General features: G+C 40.5%; 1 protein-coding gene across 2 annotated transcripts in view; it reads right to left on the bottom strand.

The window, feature by feature from the left end:
• The window catches only part of LOC105921532 (potassium voltage-gated channel subfamily H member 8), a 57,924-nt gene that overhangs the window by 22,775 nt on the left and 17,920 nt on the right, over window positions 1–17,229 (bottom strand). For both annotated transcript variants that reach the window (XM_036127960.1, XM_036127959.1), the window contains exons 2-8: window positions 12,599–12,832; window positions 12,358–12,489; window positions 9,104–9,249; window positions 8,642–8,900; window positions 7,083–7,240; window positions 4,235–4,442; window positions 220–591 (exon numbers count right to left, since the gene is read on the bottom strand). In XM_036127960.1, coding sequence (XP_035983853.1) covers window positions 220–591; window positions 4,235–4,442; window positions 7,083–7,240; window positions 8,642–8,900; window positions 9,104–9,249; window positions 12,358–12,489; window positions 12,599–12,832 — 1,509 coding nt within the window. The remainder of the gene's footprint in view (window positions 1–219; window positions 592–4,234; window positions 4,443–7,082; window positions 7,241–8,641; window positions 8,901–9,103; window positions 9,250–12,357; window positions 12,490–12,598; window positions 12,833–17,229) is intronic.

The following is a 17,229-nucleotide window of genomic DNA, read 5'->3' as shown; positions in this document are numbered from 1 at the left end:
CTGAAAGTGAGTGAATAATAAGTTGGTAAATGGCTTCAAGAAGCGCCTCACTGAAGGTGTTTCAGCTACAGAGCTTAGGACTAGCTGACTAAGGGTGTACACATCTTTACCAGGGTTGCCAATAAGTGTGGACGCTGTTATTTGGAAGATATTTGGTATCATTTTGTTTAATACAACAAATGTTGAACCACGGTTGTAGGTGTCGGGGGTTTAGCCCACCTCCGATCAGCATGGTACAAATGGAGAAGATCTTCTCCGAGTCGGTGTTGGCCGAGACGTTGCCAAAGCCCACGCTGGTGAGACTGCTGAGAGCGAAGTACAGAGACGTCACGTAGGAGCTCCTGACGGACGGCCCCCCGCTCAGCGTCATCGCCGAGCCGTTCAGCGTCCTCAGTCTGGTCCGGGTGCCGTTCCACAGGGCCGGGCCCAACCCGCCGGTGCCGTTCAGCGCCTGCGAACCCGAAGCGTTCCAGTGGCCGGCGTCGGCCGCCATCGCGGCACTGGGAGAGGAATCGGAGAGTCCCAGCAGGGAGGCGAGAGGCGTCGGGAAGTATGGCGTTCCCAAACGTTTGGCCAGTTCATGGAGCCAGCCTGGGTGGGAGAGCAAGGACCGTCCAGACGAGGTTGTTAGTTAAACGAGAATACATGGCTGACCTTTACTTGAAGGCATTGCAGTGGAAAACAATGTTTGAAGGGCAGAAATAACGTTGTCATGTTTGTTCGTTGGGATCAGCCCTAATACCTCGCCGACATTTCCGTACAGGTCAATTTGTGTTCATGCGAAGTGGACACAGGTTGCTTTTCGCTTTAATCTTTGGAAAGAAAGCTTTATAGAATATAAAATTAGGTCAGGCAGATAAATAACAGAGAAAAAAATGTTGTGGCCTATTATATACATTTTGTAAAGACATGAGTCCAATATTTCTGAATGTCTGACATCTTTTCCAGTTCAATTCTAGTTGCGATAATCCTAATTGGTCAAAGATTTTCAGTGGAAGTCCAGTTGACAGTCACTGACTCGGCAGGACTCCCTACTCCTGACCAAGAACGTGGACGCCGATAAGAAGTGAGTAAAAGATAACGCTGCACTTTTCAGCCTGAACTTGCGCTGAACTTTCCCCAAACTCAAAGGTTTAGTTCCCCCGATCTTTCAATTAACTCTGGGCAACTGTGGCCCTCAGAGGGTAGAGGAGCTGTCTTACAATTAAAAAGTTGTAGATTTGATTCCACAACTGATGTGTCCCTGGGCAAGGCCCACTTAACCCAGAGTTGCGTGCGTGTTAGCGGGTGAAAGTGGTTATGTTGATCATTTAACTATCCCAGAACTTTCCAGATCACTCTTCAAGAATCAGCATGTACTTTTCTGAGACGTTCATTTTCAGCAAGTTCTGAAAAAGTGGGAAAGTCCCGGGTTTGTTCTGAGGTAGTTTAAGGAAAGTACTTGGTAAGATCAGGGATGTATCTAAGGCTACGTTCACACTGAAGGTCTTAATGCTCAATTCCGACTTTTTTGTGAAATCTGATTTTTTTGCGTGTCCGTTCACATTTCCAAATATATGCGACTTGTATGTGATCTCCTGTGTGAACTAAACACGTTCAACCTAAGTGTCCCGCATGCGCACTCGAGGATGCGATGACGTCACACGTAGCAAAGCGTCCTCAGTGTTTGCGGAAGTAAACATGGATTATAATGCTGGCGCGCATTTTGCGGTCATTAATTTATTTTCTAACCGGAGCTTTCTCTCCATTGACTGTTCTCCTCATTGTAGTCCGCTATGGGTGTCGTCTTTCTTCCTACTTCTGCATAGCAGGACGCAGAATAGTGACGCTTGTCGAGTATCGGTGACGTACAGGTCGGATAAATGCGACCCGGCCGTACAGACACAGGTCGCATTTGAAAAGATCAGATACGTATCGGATTCAGGACCACATATCCAAGCGGCCTGGGTCGCATTTGAAAAAATCCGATCTGTGTTGTTCAGACTGTCATGAAAAGATCAGATCCAGGTCGCATATGGGCAAAAAAAAATCGGAATTGGGTCACTTCAGCTGCAGTGTGAACGTAGCCTAAGAAGTTCTGGTCAAGTTACTTTTGAAGGTGTTTGGGAAGTTCCATGAAAGTTCTTAGAAAGTATCTGGTATGTTCAAGTAAAGTATCAACTAAGATCTGGAAAGTTCCTGAAACGATTTGGGTAATTAACTGCTACCTTGTAACGACTGAAAAATACTTGCTAAGTTCTTGGGTTGTAACTAGAAGGCTCCAGGAAAGATAATGGAAAGCTGTTGTGGACATTCAAGATGGTTCTAAGTGCGAAGATGTATGGTGTCTGAAATATCTTACGGATTTCCTTACACATATGGAGATAATCTGCTTGTTTCTAATCACCATTCCTTTAAATTGAGTATTTATCCTGGTTTTAGATGAATATATTCTCCAGTGTGCCATGTTTTAAAAATAAAGACAAGTCCAACATCATCACCATAAAAGAAGCGTCTGAGGGGTACCAATAAAGGATTCTGAATTTGTAATTGTATTTTGAGATCTTTTAAATGGCATGCACACACATACTCATTAACCCCGAGCAGAGGAGCTCTGCTCATCGGAAGCAGTTTTATCTTGCTCAATTACACGGCCTTTCATTAATGGTTGACCCTCCTCAACATCTGCGCTGCAGCCCACCCCCAGTCCAGGGTCATATTTGCACCCAGTCACAGACCTTTGCATTTCTCATGGCCAGTCTTTTTTTATTTCAATCCCTGGAGGAGGAGAGCCACCAGCAACACATACAACTCACAGTATTGTTGTTGTTTAGCACTGGCGAGCGCTGTGGGAGGGGGAACGGATCTCCAGAATTAGATGTGTTTTCTCAGGAAGACAAACAGGCAAACACCTTGCACATAATCTCTCCATGCTGTGCAGCAAGACGATTCACCTTCTTCAGTCTGTGTAGGTTTGGCCTGTGTTTGGTAGCTAACGCTGTACGCTGCACTCGTTCTCCTGAGGTCACCTACTAACGTGATTCTGAGATCCCTTAGATATGGATTACAGTAGTGAGGACCTTTCTATAAGATAATCTCAGAACATCCATCCATCCATCCATCCATCCATCCATCCATCCATCCATCCATCCATCCATCCATCCATCCAACTAAATGGTCCATCCGACCTGTTTGTTTGTTCATCCATCCCTCTGTCTAGCCATCCATCCATACATCCATCCATCCATCCATCCATCCATCCATCCCATTTGCATGTTCATCCATCCATCCATCCTTTCCTGTGTCCATACATTCACCCACTCATCCATACATCCATTCAACCATTCATCCATCCATTCATCCATTCCTGTACCCATCCATCCATCATCCATCCATCCATCCATCCATCCATCCATCCATCCATCCATCCATCCATCCATCCATCCATCCATCCATCCATCCATCCTTTCCTGTGTCCATACATTCATCCACTCATCCATCCATCCATTCAACCATTCATCCATCCATTCATCCATTCCTGTACCAATCCATCCATCCATTCATCCATCCATCCATCCATCCATCAATTTGTCCATCTGCCCATCGACCCCTCTGTCTACTTTTCCATCTCTTTCCCCTCATCCATCTTCATACATTCCTCCATCCATCCATCCCATCCATCCATCCATCCATCCATCCATCCATCCATCCATCCATCCATCCATCCATCCATCCATCCTTTCCTGTGTCCATACATTCACCCACTCATCCATCCATCCATTCAACCATTCATCCATCCAATCATCCATTCCTGCACCCATCCATCCATCCATCCATCCATCCATCCATCCATCCATCCATCCATCCATCCATCCATCCATCCATCCATCCATCCATCCATCCATCCATCCATCAATTTGTCCATCTGCCCATCGACCCCTCTGTCTACTTTTCCATCGCTTTCCCCTCATCCATCTTCATCCATTCCTCCATCCATCCATCTTCATCCATCCATCCATCCATCCATCCATCCATCCATCCATCCATCCATCCATCCATCCATCCATCCTTTCCTGTGTCCATACATTCACCCACTCATCCATCCATCCATTCAACCATCCATCCATTCATCCATTCCTGCATCCATCCATCCATCCATCCATCCATCCATCCATCCATCCATCCATCCATCCATCCATCCATCCATCGAACCTTCAGTCCATTTGTTGTCATATGTTGAAACTGAGAGACAAACCTATTTCCCAGGAGGCGGCGTTGTTGCTTTCAATCTCGCTGCGTCCAATGAAGTACCAGACACAGGCCATCCAGTGGGCCAGGAGGGCGAAGGTGGACATGAGCAGCGTGAGCACCACTGCGCTGTACTGAGAGTAACGGTCCAGCTTCTGCAGGAGGCGGAGAAGCCGAAGGAGTCGCACCGTCTTCAGCAGGTGAACCCCAAAGTTCTGGGTAAAAGTTGAAAACCTATTATGAACACTTAAAATAAAATAAAACGTCAGAAGCTTTGCTCATTAGGAAGCAATTAGTTACCCTGAGATGGAGTAGACTTTAATCTGCCTGAAGTCAGAAAAGTTTAATAATTAGGATGACTTCCAGTGCATAAAGGCACTGTTGAGGCATCAGAAGTACCTTAGAGGCTTGCAATCGATTTTTATAAAAGTAAGAAACAAGATCTTATATTTGGTCAGACATTGGTAAATACATTTTGGTTGAAACGGGGATGTTAGTGCAGCTATAGTTGTTTGCATTTCGCTGCAGTTTGATTGCCAACAGGTTGTCTGAAAATTGAATCCATTTACACCCCAGCTGAGGTTTAATTACGATAGACAGAAAAACGTTTTTTTAAATCAGACCAGCTGGAAAGCCAGTTCCCCACAGCTGAATGTCTGCGTACCTGAAAGCTGCTACAGCTAAAAAGCTCACAAACATCATGAAAACCCTCTCGACATAAGCTGTTATTTTCTTTTTTTTTCAGAAAATGATGAAAGTGCATTTCAAAAATATACTAATACATAACAAATAATATTAATATTAATATTAATGTGAGCAGATATCAAGCATATTTGCAACATGTGTGAAGAGCATTTGTAATCTATACCAAGAAAGAGCCTTTTTCACATTTGATCTCATAACCACAAGGGTCGATGGTTTTGGTCACATTTTTGCCAAATAAATCTTCGAAAGCATGCTTTTGTATTCAGGTTCCTGATTAATTTATTTGTACAATCACCAGCTGCAGGCCTTTTGGGTTATGTCGTTACCAGCCGCACCTAAAGATGGGCATTTTGGCCCATTCCTGTTTGCAAAGCTGCTCGGGGTAATTTGGATTGGATGGACAAGGTCTGACTTAGACAGACTTAGACTTAGACTTAGACAACTTTATTTGTCATTTTGTATGCACAGAGTGCGTACAGAACGAAATTTAGTTGCATACAGCTTGAAAATTGCAGTAGAATTAAATTACAGTATAAGGTGCAGCAGTGATTTAAAAGTAAACAATTTAAATGTAGACAATGCAGGAGAAAGTCACAGTGTACAGGTGAGTATTTTTAAAAAACATTTGTATGTGCAGAATTTGATTGTGCAAAGGGCGTTTGTGCAAGAATGCATTTCAAAATTAAAAGTTCGGCAGCATTTGTAATGCTAGATGGAGATGCAATGATGCAAAATGTGCAAATATGCGAATGTTGTGCAGAGTTTATGGGCTATAGTTCAGCAGTTCAACAGCAGTTCAACAGTCTAATGCAGAATTTTAGATTCTGCAGCAGAATCTAAAATTTCTTAATAGAAATTAGGTCTAGACTTTGACTGGGCCATTCTCGCACGCGGCAATGCTTTGATCTAAAGCAGGGTTGGGGTTAGGTAGTGCAGAAAGTTCAACACCACTCTCATCCACCTGTATTCTGTGTCGCCTACATAGCTTGAAGCAAACTGCAGAGGGAGTTTTTTTCTTTCTTTCAACAATTTAACAGCATCAGTATTCTTTAATAACGTCCAGATTTGTTGCGTGCACAACCAACAGTTGTGTCCGGTTGAGAGAGCCCCTCACCTGAGCTGTGAATCTCTGCATCTCCTCCAGAGTTACTATGGGTCTCTAAGCTTATTTTCAAGATTCTTATTTGTAAAATATCGAAAATCAGGACATCATTGTCTTTCTACGTAATAACTATGCATTACTTTGTGTTGATTTATCCCATAAAATCTGTCTAAAATACAGTTAAACTTTGTGGCTGTAGCAGAACAAACTGTGGAAAGGTTGTATGGCTATTAATAAACACCATTTCTCTGATGTGCGCACTGCAAAAACAGAACAAAAATAAGTAATTTTTTCTTGAAATGAGTGTATTTGTACTTTATTTGAGCAGGTAAATAAGATAATTTGCCAATGGAATGAGATTTTTGCACTTAAAACAGGAACAACTCATCTCCATCAACTTATTTCAAGTGCAGTATATCTAATTATCTTATTTTAAGGGTTATAAATACTCATTCCATTGGCATATAATCTTATTTACCTGCTCAAATCAGGGACAAATGCAATAATTTAAAGAATTTTTTTAAACTTATTTTTAGCCGCTATAAAAGATCTGGTGATGCTCCTCACGGTTTAGCCTGTATCATCTACAGCTTGCAGTCGCCGCATCCCCTCAGCATCATCTGGTTAATCAGGTTCTCCTAAACTGTAATTGGTCCTCAGCATCCCCATTTATCAACCTAATCACCAGTTTACTAATAAGGAGTTACACGATGAAGCTTGAATTCTTGTTTTTTTCTCCTTTTGCCTTGAAGCAATTCCCTTACCATATCTTTAGAAAAGGGCATGAATTCAGGAAAATATAGTCGTCTACAGTCTAATTGTGCACGCTTGATATAGTTTTGTTGCCATGGCGTCAGCCGAACATTTGCAGTCTCTTTCAAAGTCTACTTAAATCAATGCCTGTTGGGAGTCAAACAGCAGGGGGAGGCTATTGGGGAAAAAAAAAAAAAGACTTTGCACTTGAACGCAGGAAAGTGCAAAGTGCCCATTTGTAATTTATACAAGAGGTCTGTGGGCTTATGAACGTATACGCGTGCATCAGACTCACCACGCTGATGTTGAAGGCGTAGAGAAGGTCAAAGGGCAAGGCTGCGATCAGGTCCACAAACAGCCAGGAGGTGACGTAGTGAATGCAGATGGAGCGAGCGTCGTACACGACCTGACCGGACGTGCTGACGTAAGTTGTTCTGAAGTTCAGGACGATATCTGCAACATAGACCCAGAACATGATGGCAATCCCTTCAGCACGTGTGTTAACCTGGTCTTAGTGTTTCGTCGTCTGAGGAATATTTAGCACAACGCCTGCAGCTTAGCACGACATATGCACTGGGTAGACATTAGGGTTGAACAATTAATCGCATTTTCAATATAATCGTGATTTAAAATAACGCAATTTCCAAATCGCAGAGTCTGCAATTTTTGGCTATGTAACAATTAGGGAATTAGACACGTCCTTTAGGTGTTGGTAAAATGTTTAAAGTGGGTTTGCCTCCACATGGAAGGGAAGACAGTTGCAGCAGTGAGATAATCTCATTTTATTACTTGTTTTAGAGTTTATATAATCATACAAAGCATTAAGTACAGGTCAATCAGTTTAATACATAGACTTGTTTGTTGGTTGCACTTTATGTTCAACAAGGGTTGATGTCCAAATCAATTAAAAGCTGTTCTCTCAAATAATATTCTGATTAATAGAAACAATAAAAGTTCATATTTAAAATAGTCCTTGTTTACAAACATCTTTCTTTAGAGGCCATTTTTGTTGCTTGTGGTTAACGCAGAGAAAAGTCAAAATTGCAATTTTGATTGAAATATATCGTAGGCAGAACGCAATCATTTCTGCTCTGAGTTTAGATGCTGTGGGTCTTTTAGCAACTAATCCACATGGCGAGGAAACAAATTGATTTGTTGTTTGTATATATTTTGAAACATATGAAAAATAAATTAAACTGGGAAAAAAAAATCGCATTAAATCGCAATATTAAGAAAACAAAATCGCAATTAGATTATTTTACAAAATCGTTCAGCCCTAGTAGACATTGCTCATTTCTCTCACACTAGGAGAGTTGCCATAAATCCTGCAGCCCATGTGCGACCACAGCAAAAATGGATGGACCGTCAGAGGTCCTACAGTATATCTTCAAAACAACTCAAATAGCCCTATGAGAAACACAGGGGCCAACAGCGTTCACTCAGGCCCGCGGTTTGTCGAGGATGGGACGTGAGCTTGACCTGCTTTTTGTGGAATTGAACAGGAAAATAAATCACACTGACAGTAAACAGCAAATTCTGACAGCGGAGGCCATTTCAAAGGCCAAGGGTAACGGATACCGAATGTTGCATAAACTGTCCATCCCTCCAAGGAAGTCTGGTTACACGGCACAACTGAAGTTTTGCTTGGATTTTATAGAACATCACAAGAAAGTATGAAGTGCGATCCATCATGAAGAGGAGACTAAGGATGAAAGATTATAGTTTATTCTGAGCTGAAAGATTGAACTGTGAAGCATAAGAGGCCGTTCCTACAGAACAAATGCTTTTTGACAAGACCAGTAACGCTTCTGCCAACGTCAGAGGAAGGAATACATTTAGCTATGCCAGCCTTACCAATGATGAAGAGTATCTCCACCAAGATGTCGCTGACGCTCGGAGGGTTCCTGGCTGCCGAGACGCCGTCCTCTCGTATCTCCACGGCGGTGAAGCAGACGTTGTAGGGAACAGTGATGGCTACGTAGAAGGTGGCGAGAAGGATGAGCCAATCCCAGCCGGCCTTGAACGCGCCATAGTGAAGCAGGATGAAGCGGGACTTTTGGACGTCGGCCACCTTATACTCTGGAATCGGGTTAGCGTTGGCTCCAAGAACACTCTTAAAAAACACGGAAGCAGGAATTATCAAGCCATGTCAGGATTAAACATCGCCCTATAAACGGTGGAAGTTTGGAAGTATCTACATGGCTCAAAACAAATAAGTAGAGTGCTTGTTGTAATGAGTTGCCCCTTCAAATCACTCCCCACCGTGGCTTTCCATGTATATTACATGGAAAGTCCACCAACCACAGTATGTCTCACATTGTTGATTTTCAGTTTGCTCTTGGTCTTGTCCTGCTTCTGAAGATGTCCGGAGAGCTGGTAGAGGACAGCCCGACTGCGCCGGCGCTCCATGTTGCACCCTGGAGGGCGGCTGACCTGACGGATCTCAAGGCCCAGTTCCTCGTCTGTGAATAGCCACACAAAACGGTGGTGAACGGCATTCATGTGTCCAACACCAGACTACCAAAGGCAGATATCTAAAAAACTGGATTTGGAAGACAAATGGAAAATCAGTAAAACGTTTTGAAGATTATCGTTGCTTGGCTAAACTGTAAAATGTTGTAAAAGCACCACACCGAAAAACCCTTAAATGTAATCATAGAGTTCAACCTACTTTGTGTGCATCTTGATTTTCTTCTGGTTGAGGCTAACTTCTCCTAAAATTTTTAACGCTATCTTAAAGCTATAGTTGGTAATCCTGTTCAGAAACACTCTTTGATATACTTTGTGAAATGGTCCTTCAATTCTGAGAGTAGTGAACACATTATTTATTCAGATTAGGGAACGCCTTTAACTTCTAACCTAGAAAGTACTCCTGGGTCAATGTGAGCTTCTGTGCTTTCTGTGTCTCTGCTCTGTCTTCTGTAACCCCCAGTGGGTCGAGGCAGATGTCCGTTCACACTTAGCCTGGTTCTGGTTCTGCTGGAGGTTTTCCTCCCTGTTAAAGGGGAGTTTTCCTCTCCACTGTCGCTTCATGCATGCTTAGTATGAGGGATTGCTGCAAAGCCATCAACAATGCAGACGACTGTCCACTGTGGCTCTACGCTCTTTCAGGAGGAGTGAATGCTGCTTGGAGAGACTTGATGCAACCAGCTGGGTTTCCTTAAACTTTTTGACCAATCTGTCTGGAGGATTTGATTGAATTTGACTTTGTAAAGAGCCTTGAGATGACAGGTTTCATGAATTGGCGCTATATTAATACTCTACATAAATACTCTCTCTGAGACCTAATTTTAATTCAATGAGATACACCTTACACCGTTTATCATGAATTAGAAGTGGGCAATTCATTCATTAATTGACTGATTGACAGTTTATTTCAGTATTTTAGTTTTCTTTTGTCTGGTTTGGTTTTTACACCGTGGTCCTCTAGGGGCCTACAACAAGTCACAGAAAAACAGACATCTCAAACTGCAACAGTTTGACTTTTTTGCATCCAGTCTACTTTAATTAACTAAAGACATAAAACAACTTAAATCTCCCAGTGGGATTAGTTTTCAGTCTGGATGCCAAGAAGTGAGCATTTCCTGCTCTGAGTGCAGCTGGCAGAGATTTCTCTGTGAGGAACGGGACGCCTGTGAGTGCTTCAGGGTCACATGTGCCCAGTAATTCACATTGTTTGTTAAGACGATACAGTATGTTTTCTGATATCGGACACATGTGCAGCAATATGTATGACATAAATGCTGAAAAAGAAATTTAATACAAGATCAAACCGCCTGGGTTTATTGAATAATCTATGCTAGCATGGTATGTTTTAGCATTTAGAACATAAAACTGGTATTAGCTTGAATAAAACTCATAAAAAAAATCAAATGATGATTATGGTGGGGGGAAAAAATCAGAAAAACTGGGATTTATAGAGAAAATGCTAAACTCTTTGCAATTATTGTGTTCTGTTAAGTGGTGCAGTTGGTCTCCATTATGTTCCTGGTGAGCTGAAGTAACCTCTTCTATAATATGTTCAAAGGTTTATTTTTAGATCATTATTTGTTGTTTGTGGGGCTCTGACTGTAGCCAGATTTATAACCAAATAGAATATAATTAATTTTAAAATACTTTTTCTTGTCAGTTTTAAACAAGATATTGTGATAAACTGTTGAGGCCAAATTTCCCAATACCAACGAAAGTCGGAGGCGTAAAAAACATCGACCAACACAGGTCTTCTTTTAATTTTGAAGCTAAATCAGCAGCTGTTGTGTCCTTATATAATTATTTCTGATTAGGTACTTGTTTTTTTCTAGCTATAACTATTAAAACAGAGTATATAGGTTAAAATTACAAAGTACATGACCCCATTACCTCTCTGCCAAGATGATAATAATCCATTACTTCAACAAGGTGACAACTTTTACCTTAAGATAACGTGAAGAATAACTTAATACATAAAGTTGTAAAGTGATGTAAAAATATATTGATTCATCATTAAATATGTTTTCTACGGCTTACTTCCCTTGACTTCCATATATTTTCTTCGTAAACAAACATAGCAGTGTTAAACAACACCCCAAGGCTTTACTTCATCTCTTTAAATGTCCTGTTTATCAGTCGTTCCTTATAACCGCATTACAAAGGAAGGCAACAGCTCTGTGGAAACGCAATGCTATCTTCCTCCAACCCTCTGCTCTTTCTCTGGGATTAATTACTATGATTGTCAAAGAGCCGAGCAGCTTCTCGCAGGACTGGTAACCGTTGACTTTGGTGAGAAGGATCGAGGAATCAAGAGCGTCGATAAAAGATTCACAATTGCAGTGCCTGGCCTTTCCATGCAGGGACCGTGAACAAGCCGCGACAAATTAATCTCGGCCTCAAGCTGTCCCGTTCGGTATTAAAAACATATGCTGGAAAAGGTTCTGGGGAAGGAAAAACCTTGAAGGAAACATAAAAAAAAAAAAAAAAAAAAATCCATATTCTGGGAAGTTTGCATTTGAAGATTAGTATTTGATGGGGCACACATTCATTATTTAGGCCTTGCTTGAGCACACATTCCCTTCATTCAGTTTCACTTTTACTTTTCCTACAAGTCTTGTTCTCAGACTATTTGCAAAAGAAGTATCTCAGAAGTTTTGTTAGAATTGTGTTTAAATTTTAATGTTTTTTTTTATATTGGCCTTGCTGCCATCATGCACAATTATTATTGTTTTGACATTTTAATTCAGTAATTCCTGATCGGTTAGCAGAATTGAAACCGGACCAACCTCATGGCGCTGAGGTTCATAACACCTGGAAGAACCCAATAAAAGCACTGCAAACTTTTTTTTTAAACGACATATCTGTCTTTTTTTATCTTTAAAAATTTTAATATTTCCCTTTCCAATCCTGTACTTCTGAGGGTTATGCATAAAAAGCGTTCGCTTCCATATTGATCTACTGCTAAAGGAGTACAAAGGCCTTTTCACTGACCCCCTCCTTCCAAATTCCCTTCTTAATAAAACCTCAGCTGCAAATCTCCACTGAATCATATCATGTGAATTATAGTGCGATTGGATTTTCTTTCTCGTTTTCTCGCTCACCGGTGTCAGAATCATTGCCGCGGTCCAGGTCCTTATTTTCTGTGATATCCTTATGCGAGACCAGGAACAGAACCACCTCGCTCTTCTCATTCTTGATAGGAACGATGTCCAGCAGACACCAGAACTCGGAGCCTTTTATTTGAGGAGATGCAAACGTAAACGTGTCGGTCCCTGCAAACTTAAAAGCTTTTTTTTTTTTTTTATTATTGAAGGTGTTTAGGTGTGACGGATGCAGCCTTACCGCTCTTCTTGTACAGGACGATCTCAGTCTTGAACTCCCGCCGTTCGTCCAGAGCCTTCTGCATCTGCGAGGTGATGCGGTCGCTGGTCTCGCTGCCGTACAGGAAGTGACACATGCAGCTCTTCTGCATCAGCTCGCCGCGGGCAAAGCCTGTGAGCTCACAGAAACCATCGGAGCAGTAGACGATGGGGTAGACGGACTGGACCTGTGCGTTCCCAAGAACGAAGTTGCTATCTGGGTAGAGGAAATAAGACGAAGGTAACACGGGTGAGAAAAGGACAGAGCAGATAGTGGTAACATAAGAAGTAATAAGTAATTTCCCCCCACACTTTTTTTTTTTTTTTTTAAATCTGTAGTTGCTTTAGATCATGAGACACATTTAAATTTCAGACAAAGGTAGCCGAGCTATAAATAAAATGTGGTTTTCACAAAAATAATCCATCCAAACCATCCTGGTCCTGTATAAATACGTAACTCTGCTCTTGTTAATTTGCAATTTGTTTGGGAACGTTTCATTAGTAACAATCCCAATAACTAATCCACTGGCAGAATCGTGAAATAAATTGCTTCAATAGAACCTGTTTGGACAACATGGAGTAGTTTAAAAGAAGAAAGGATGAACTGAAGCACACTTTACAGAAGAAATGGAAATCTGGGAAGGGTTAGGAAGTAATTTCTAAGGCTATGGGACTCAAAGTAAGTGCGATTATCCACAAATGGAGAAAAGCACAGTTAAAAAGTCCATTAATTAGGTAACAGAAGAACCTGGACCTACATCTACCCCTCAGCTAGAGATCATAGCTCACAATTCAACCATGAGAACAAGAGACCGGGCAGAAATGGCCTCCATAGGAAAGTTTGAATGTTGAAAACCAGAAAAGTCAGTCTTAGAGTTACCAAAAAAGAAACAACATCTTGATGATCCTCAAAGAGCTTTGGAACAACATTCTGTGGATAGACGAGAACCCATGAGAGTATTTGAGAAAAAAAAGAGCGTCACAGTGACAATCAAACATGGTGGTGGTAGCATGATGCTCTGGAGCTGCTTTGCTGCTTCAAGACCTGGAAGAATTTGGCATCTGTAGAGGAAAATCCTAAAGGAAAATGATCTATAACTCCACCTCAGAGTGTCTCAGATAAAAAAAAATAATATAAAATAACTAAATCAGGGTTCTTAAGGGTGGTCCAGTCAAAATTTGAGCAAAAATTTGATTCAGATGCTTATGTCATGACCTTAAACAGGCCTGTCAAGCTTGGAAACCCTCCAGTGCAGCTTGTATTTAAAACAGATACACGTTTTTAATGATCTGAATCATGTTAGTGTGACAAAAAAATCTACTAAAATCTGTCTGAAATCTGTAAGGAGTGGGTTTTTTTTTTTTAGAAGCAACGTCTGGGTTTCCTTTTTGGTTGTTAATAAACAAAACCAGCTGGATGAATGTGGGCCAATTTCTGAGGAGTCTCTTTAAAGATGAATTACTCCACATGCCCAGTCAGTTTCACGGCTCGTGATTTATTAAGCCAAGAGGTCTTGACCCACAATTTTCCCCAAGATTTCATGCTAATTCACAGAAGGCAACATTTATACACGGCAATCCTCGGTCTGCTTCTGTATTTGGGTCTACGCTCCAGAAAAAAATTCATCTCGCTTTGAAGAGGAGAATCCTAGAGGAGAATGTAACAACGATGAACTTCATCCCACTTCCACTTTCTTCTGTTTCTCTTCTTATCAGTTATAGTCTGACTCTCCTCTCTGCCTCTTTTCCCTTTATAATACTAAAAAAAAAAATCTTTGTAAATCTGAAAATATATTGCTTTGGGCTACAAAAATAACCTGTACCCAAAGGGCAAAGGGGTTATAAAAAGTAATTTGTGCATGTCAGCAGCCTGCAGCTATCCTAACATTAACCGCGCTCACAAGGTTTCTACAAAGAGTCTATGGATCATTGTGGGAATTTGAGGACTGCCTTTTCAAATGACTCATTATATAACCTTTAGTAACTATTTTCAGACAAATGATGGTCCATCTTATTTTTTTTTTATAATTAATTTCAATCTTTCTTGGTTCTGGAAAACATTATACAATTCGTTATTTCTGCTACAGTGCCTTGTATTGTCTCTACCACGTCTTTGAGCGTTTCCTTTCTTCTTTGTAAAATAGCTAATTGGAATTAAAGTGCTTGACAACATCCATTTTTCAAGTCTTCGCAAGGAATTTTCAATTGGATGTAAGTGTGGGCTTTGACTAGGACATTCTAACACATGATTATCATTTGATCCAAACCACTGCACTGTAGCGCTGGTTGGTTGTTTAAGGCTTTCCTGATGACCTCCTTTCATAAAGGCCAGATTTATGGAGTGTACAACTATTAGCTGTGTTATCATCAAAATCTCCCACCTGAGCTCTGGATCCTTTTAGATTGTGCTTACTGACTGATTTTATGTGGTACAATGCGCTCAAAAATCTGTTAAAATGTGCAAGTATGACTTTGGTTAGTGACGATGCCGCTCCGCTCAATGGATATTCGAAACATTGCCGTCACTATCTGATAGGACCCCTGAGCTGTCTACAACACTGCCTGACTGTAATGTCGAAACTAGAAGTGCATTAATGTAAAGGCCCCCCACATACTCCGGCGTAGTTCACTCCAAGGTGGACTCTGCGCATACAGGTACATGCAGAACTAAATTTTGATAAACAGGAACTGTTTATTATACCTTATTTATTTATTTATTTGCATAATGAGGCAGAAATGCATACAGAAATGTAAAAAGGACAGGCAGAAATAAATAGCATCACAGAAATATATAGGGTAAAAAAATACAAAGGAAGAATTAAACAGACAAAAATATTATAACATGCACATAAAAAATACGTAATTAATAAATAAACGGACAATAAATAAATACGGTAATTATTACAAAGGCGAATAAATAAAGAAGCTAATTAAAAGAGATATATACTTTTATGTCTCACTGTATAGTTTAATTTCTACCTACATTTATTAGTTTATTGTATTTTTGGTGGCAATTAATTGTATGCTTATTTATTTATTGAGCATTTATTTATTTCTGTATTTATTTTTAAATATGGTAGAGCTGGTCCTCCATAATTGTGAAGGAAGACGACGCCGGACCAGAAAGTTATCCGGCATTGATAAAAGCGGCGGTTTTGACAGCCGAAGGTATCGGAGCAATCTTGACTAAGCCAATAATGAAATGTAGAGAGGTAGAACCGGTGACTCACGCGGCCAAGGCATTCATTTAAGTGAGATAATTAAAGTCCCAACATAAATGAATCTGCAGGACTGGAGCACTCACTTTGAAGAATGTGAGCAATAAAAAGACACGGAGAACAGGCAGGAAAGTGATGTAGTGAGAAGGACGGACAGAGAAGAAGATCAGCAGAGACGATGAACGGCACCACACGAAGACGAACTGCAGATAATGAAATTTTATGATTTGTATATTAACAAAGAATGTCAGACGTAATGAAAACATCAGTCTGACAAACAGCCCCTCAGTGCTGAAGGAAGCACATTTCCAGGGAAGACGTAGAAAGCTTGTAAATTAGAGCTGGCAATGGACAAAACAATGTGACTGTTGTCTTTAAAGTGGTATGTGTCTAATTAGGATAAAGATTTTATAGTAGGGACCTGAAATTCCTGGACTTTTTGGTGAATCCTAAATCACAAATGTAAGAAAATATTTAATGGTGAGGGGAAAAGAAAGACAACTGGGTTGCAGATTGTTTTTTTTATATAACTGTAGGGCAGGCTGAATGAGCTAAAGGACGTTTTATGAGAAGTTAGTTTGCAAATTTAGATTTACATACATAAACTTGACAATCACAATAGAAATGATGCAAGTGGAAAATTACTAGGTGGAAATAGCTTCAAATAAACCATAGCTTATTTTGCAGTATTATACAATTTTAACCCTTACAGGACTTTTAGGTCTAGTCAGTATTACCTCTCATTTTTCCAATGTCTCCAAAATATGACATTTTTCTCTTACCTCAACAATGTTTATGTACAAAACTGTTTTTGTATGAAGACATGTCAATATATGTCAAAGTTTCTCCTTTATAATTGATCTAATTTAGATTATTTTGGTTATTTAAGAATCCAAAAAAGCTGTTAGCTGTAACTTCAAAGATGTTTAAAATTTTTTATATTTTTGTTCTCTTGCATCCTAAATAATGTGCTTTGAAAACATCACAGAATCCCTTTTTTTAATTTAATTTTCTTGTAACCACAAGCTCAGCTCTGATTGGTTGATCAGCCCTCCACGACGACTCCTCTCCCAGAATCTCACTGATTCCTTAAGACATACAAGATATCTCAGTTATAAGGAGAATTTGCCCTTCAGAAAGATTTTTCAATAGGTTTAGGGCAACAAAATAATTAATGAGCCTGATTAATTTACATTGAGATTGAGTTTGACCTACAGTATGTAGCTAGTGCAGCCTGCTACCCGTGTTGACCTGTGATGAATGTGCTTAGATGAAGCTGGATTTCTACCACCTCCAGTCTAATTTGAAATGTTTCCCTTTGGTCTTTGCAAACATTATTTGCAAAGCATTTAAACTTGCAACACCGGTGCATTAAATTGCTATTTACAAAGATGAA

The sequence above is a fragment of the Fundulus heteroclitus genome, chromosome 24 (assembly GCF_011125445.2).
Source record: "Fundulus heteroclitus isolate FHET01 chromosome 24, MU-UCD_Fhet_4.1, whole genome shotgun sequence".
NCBI lineage: Eukaryota > Metazoa > Chordata > Actinopteri > Cyprinodontiformes > Fundulidae > Fundulus > Fundulus heteroclitus.
This window is presented reverse-complemented; position numbering and strand designations above follow the sequence as displayed.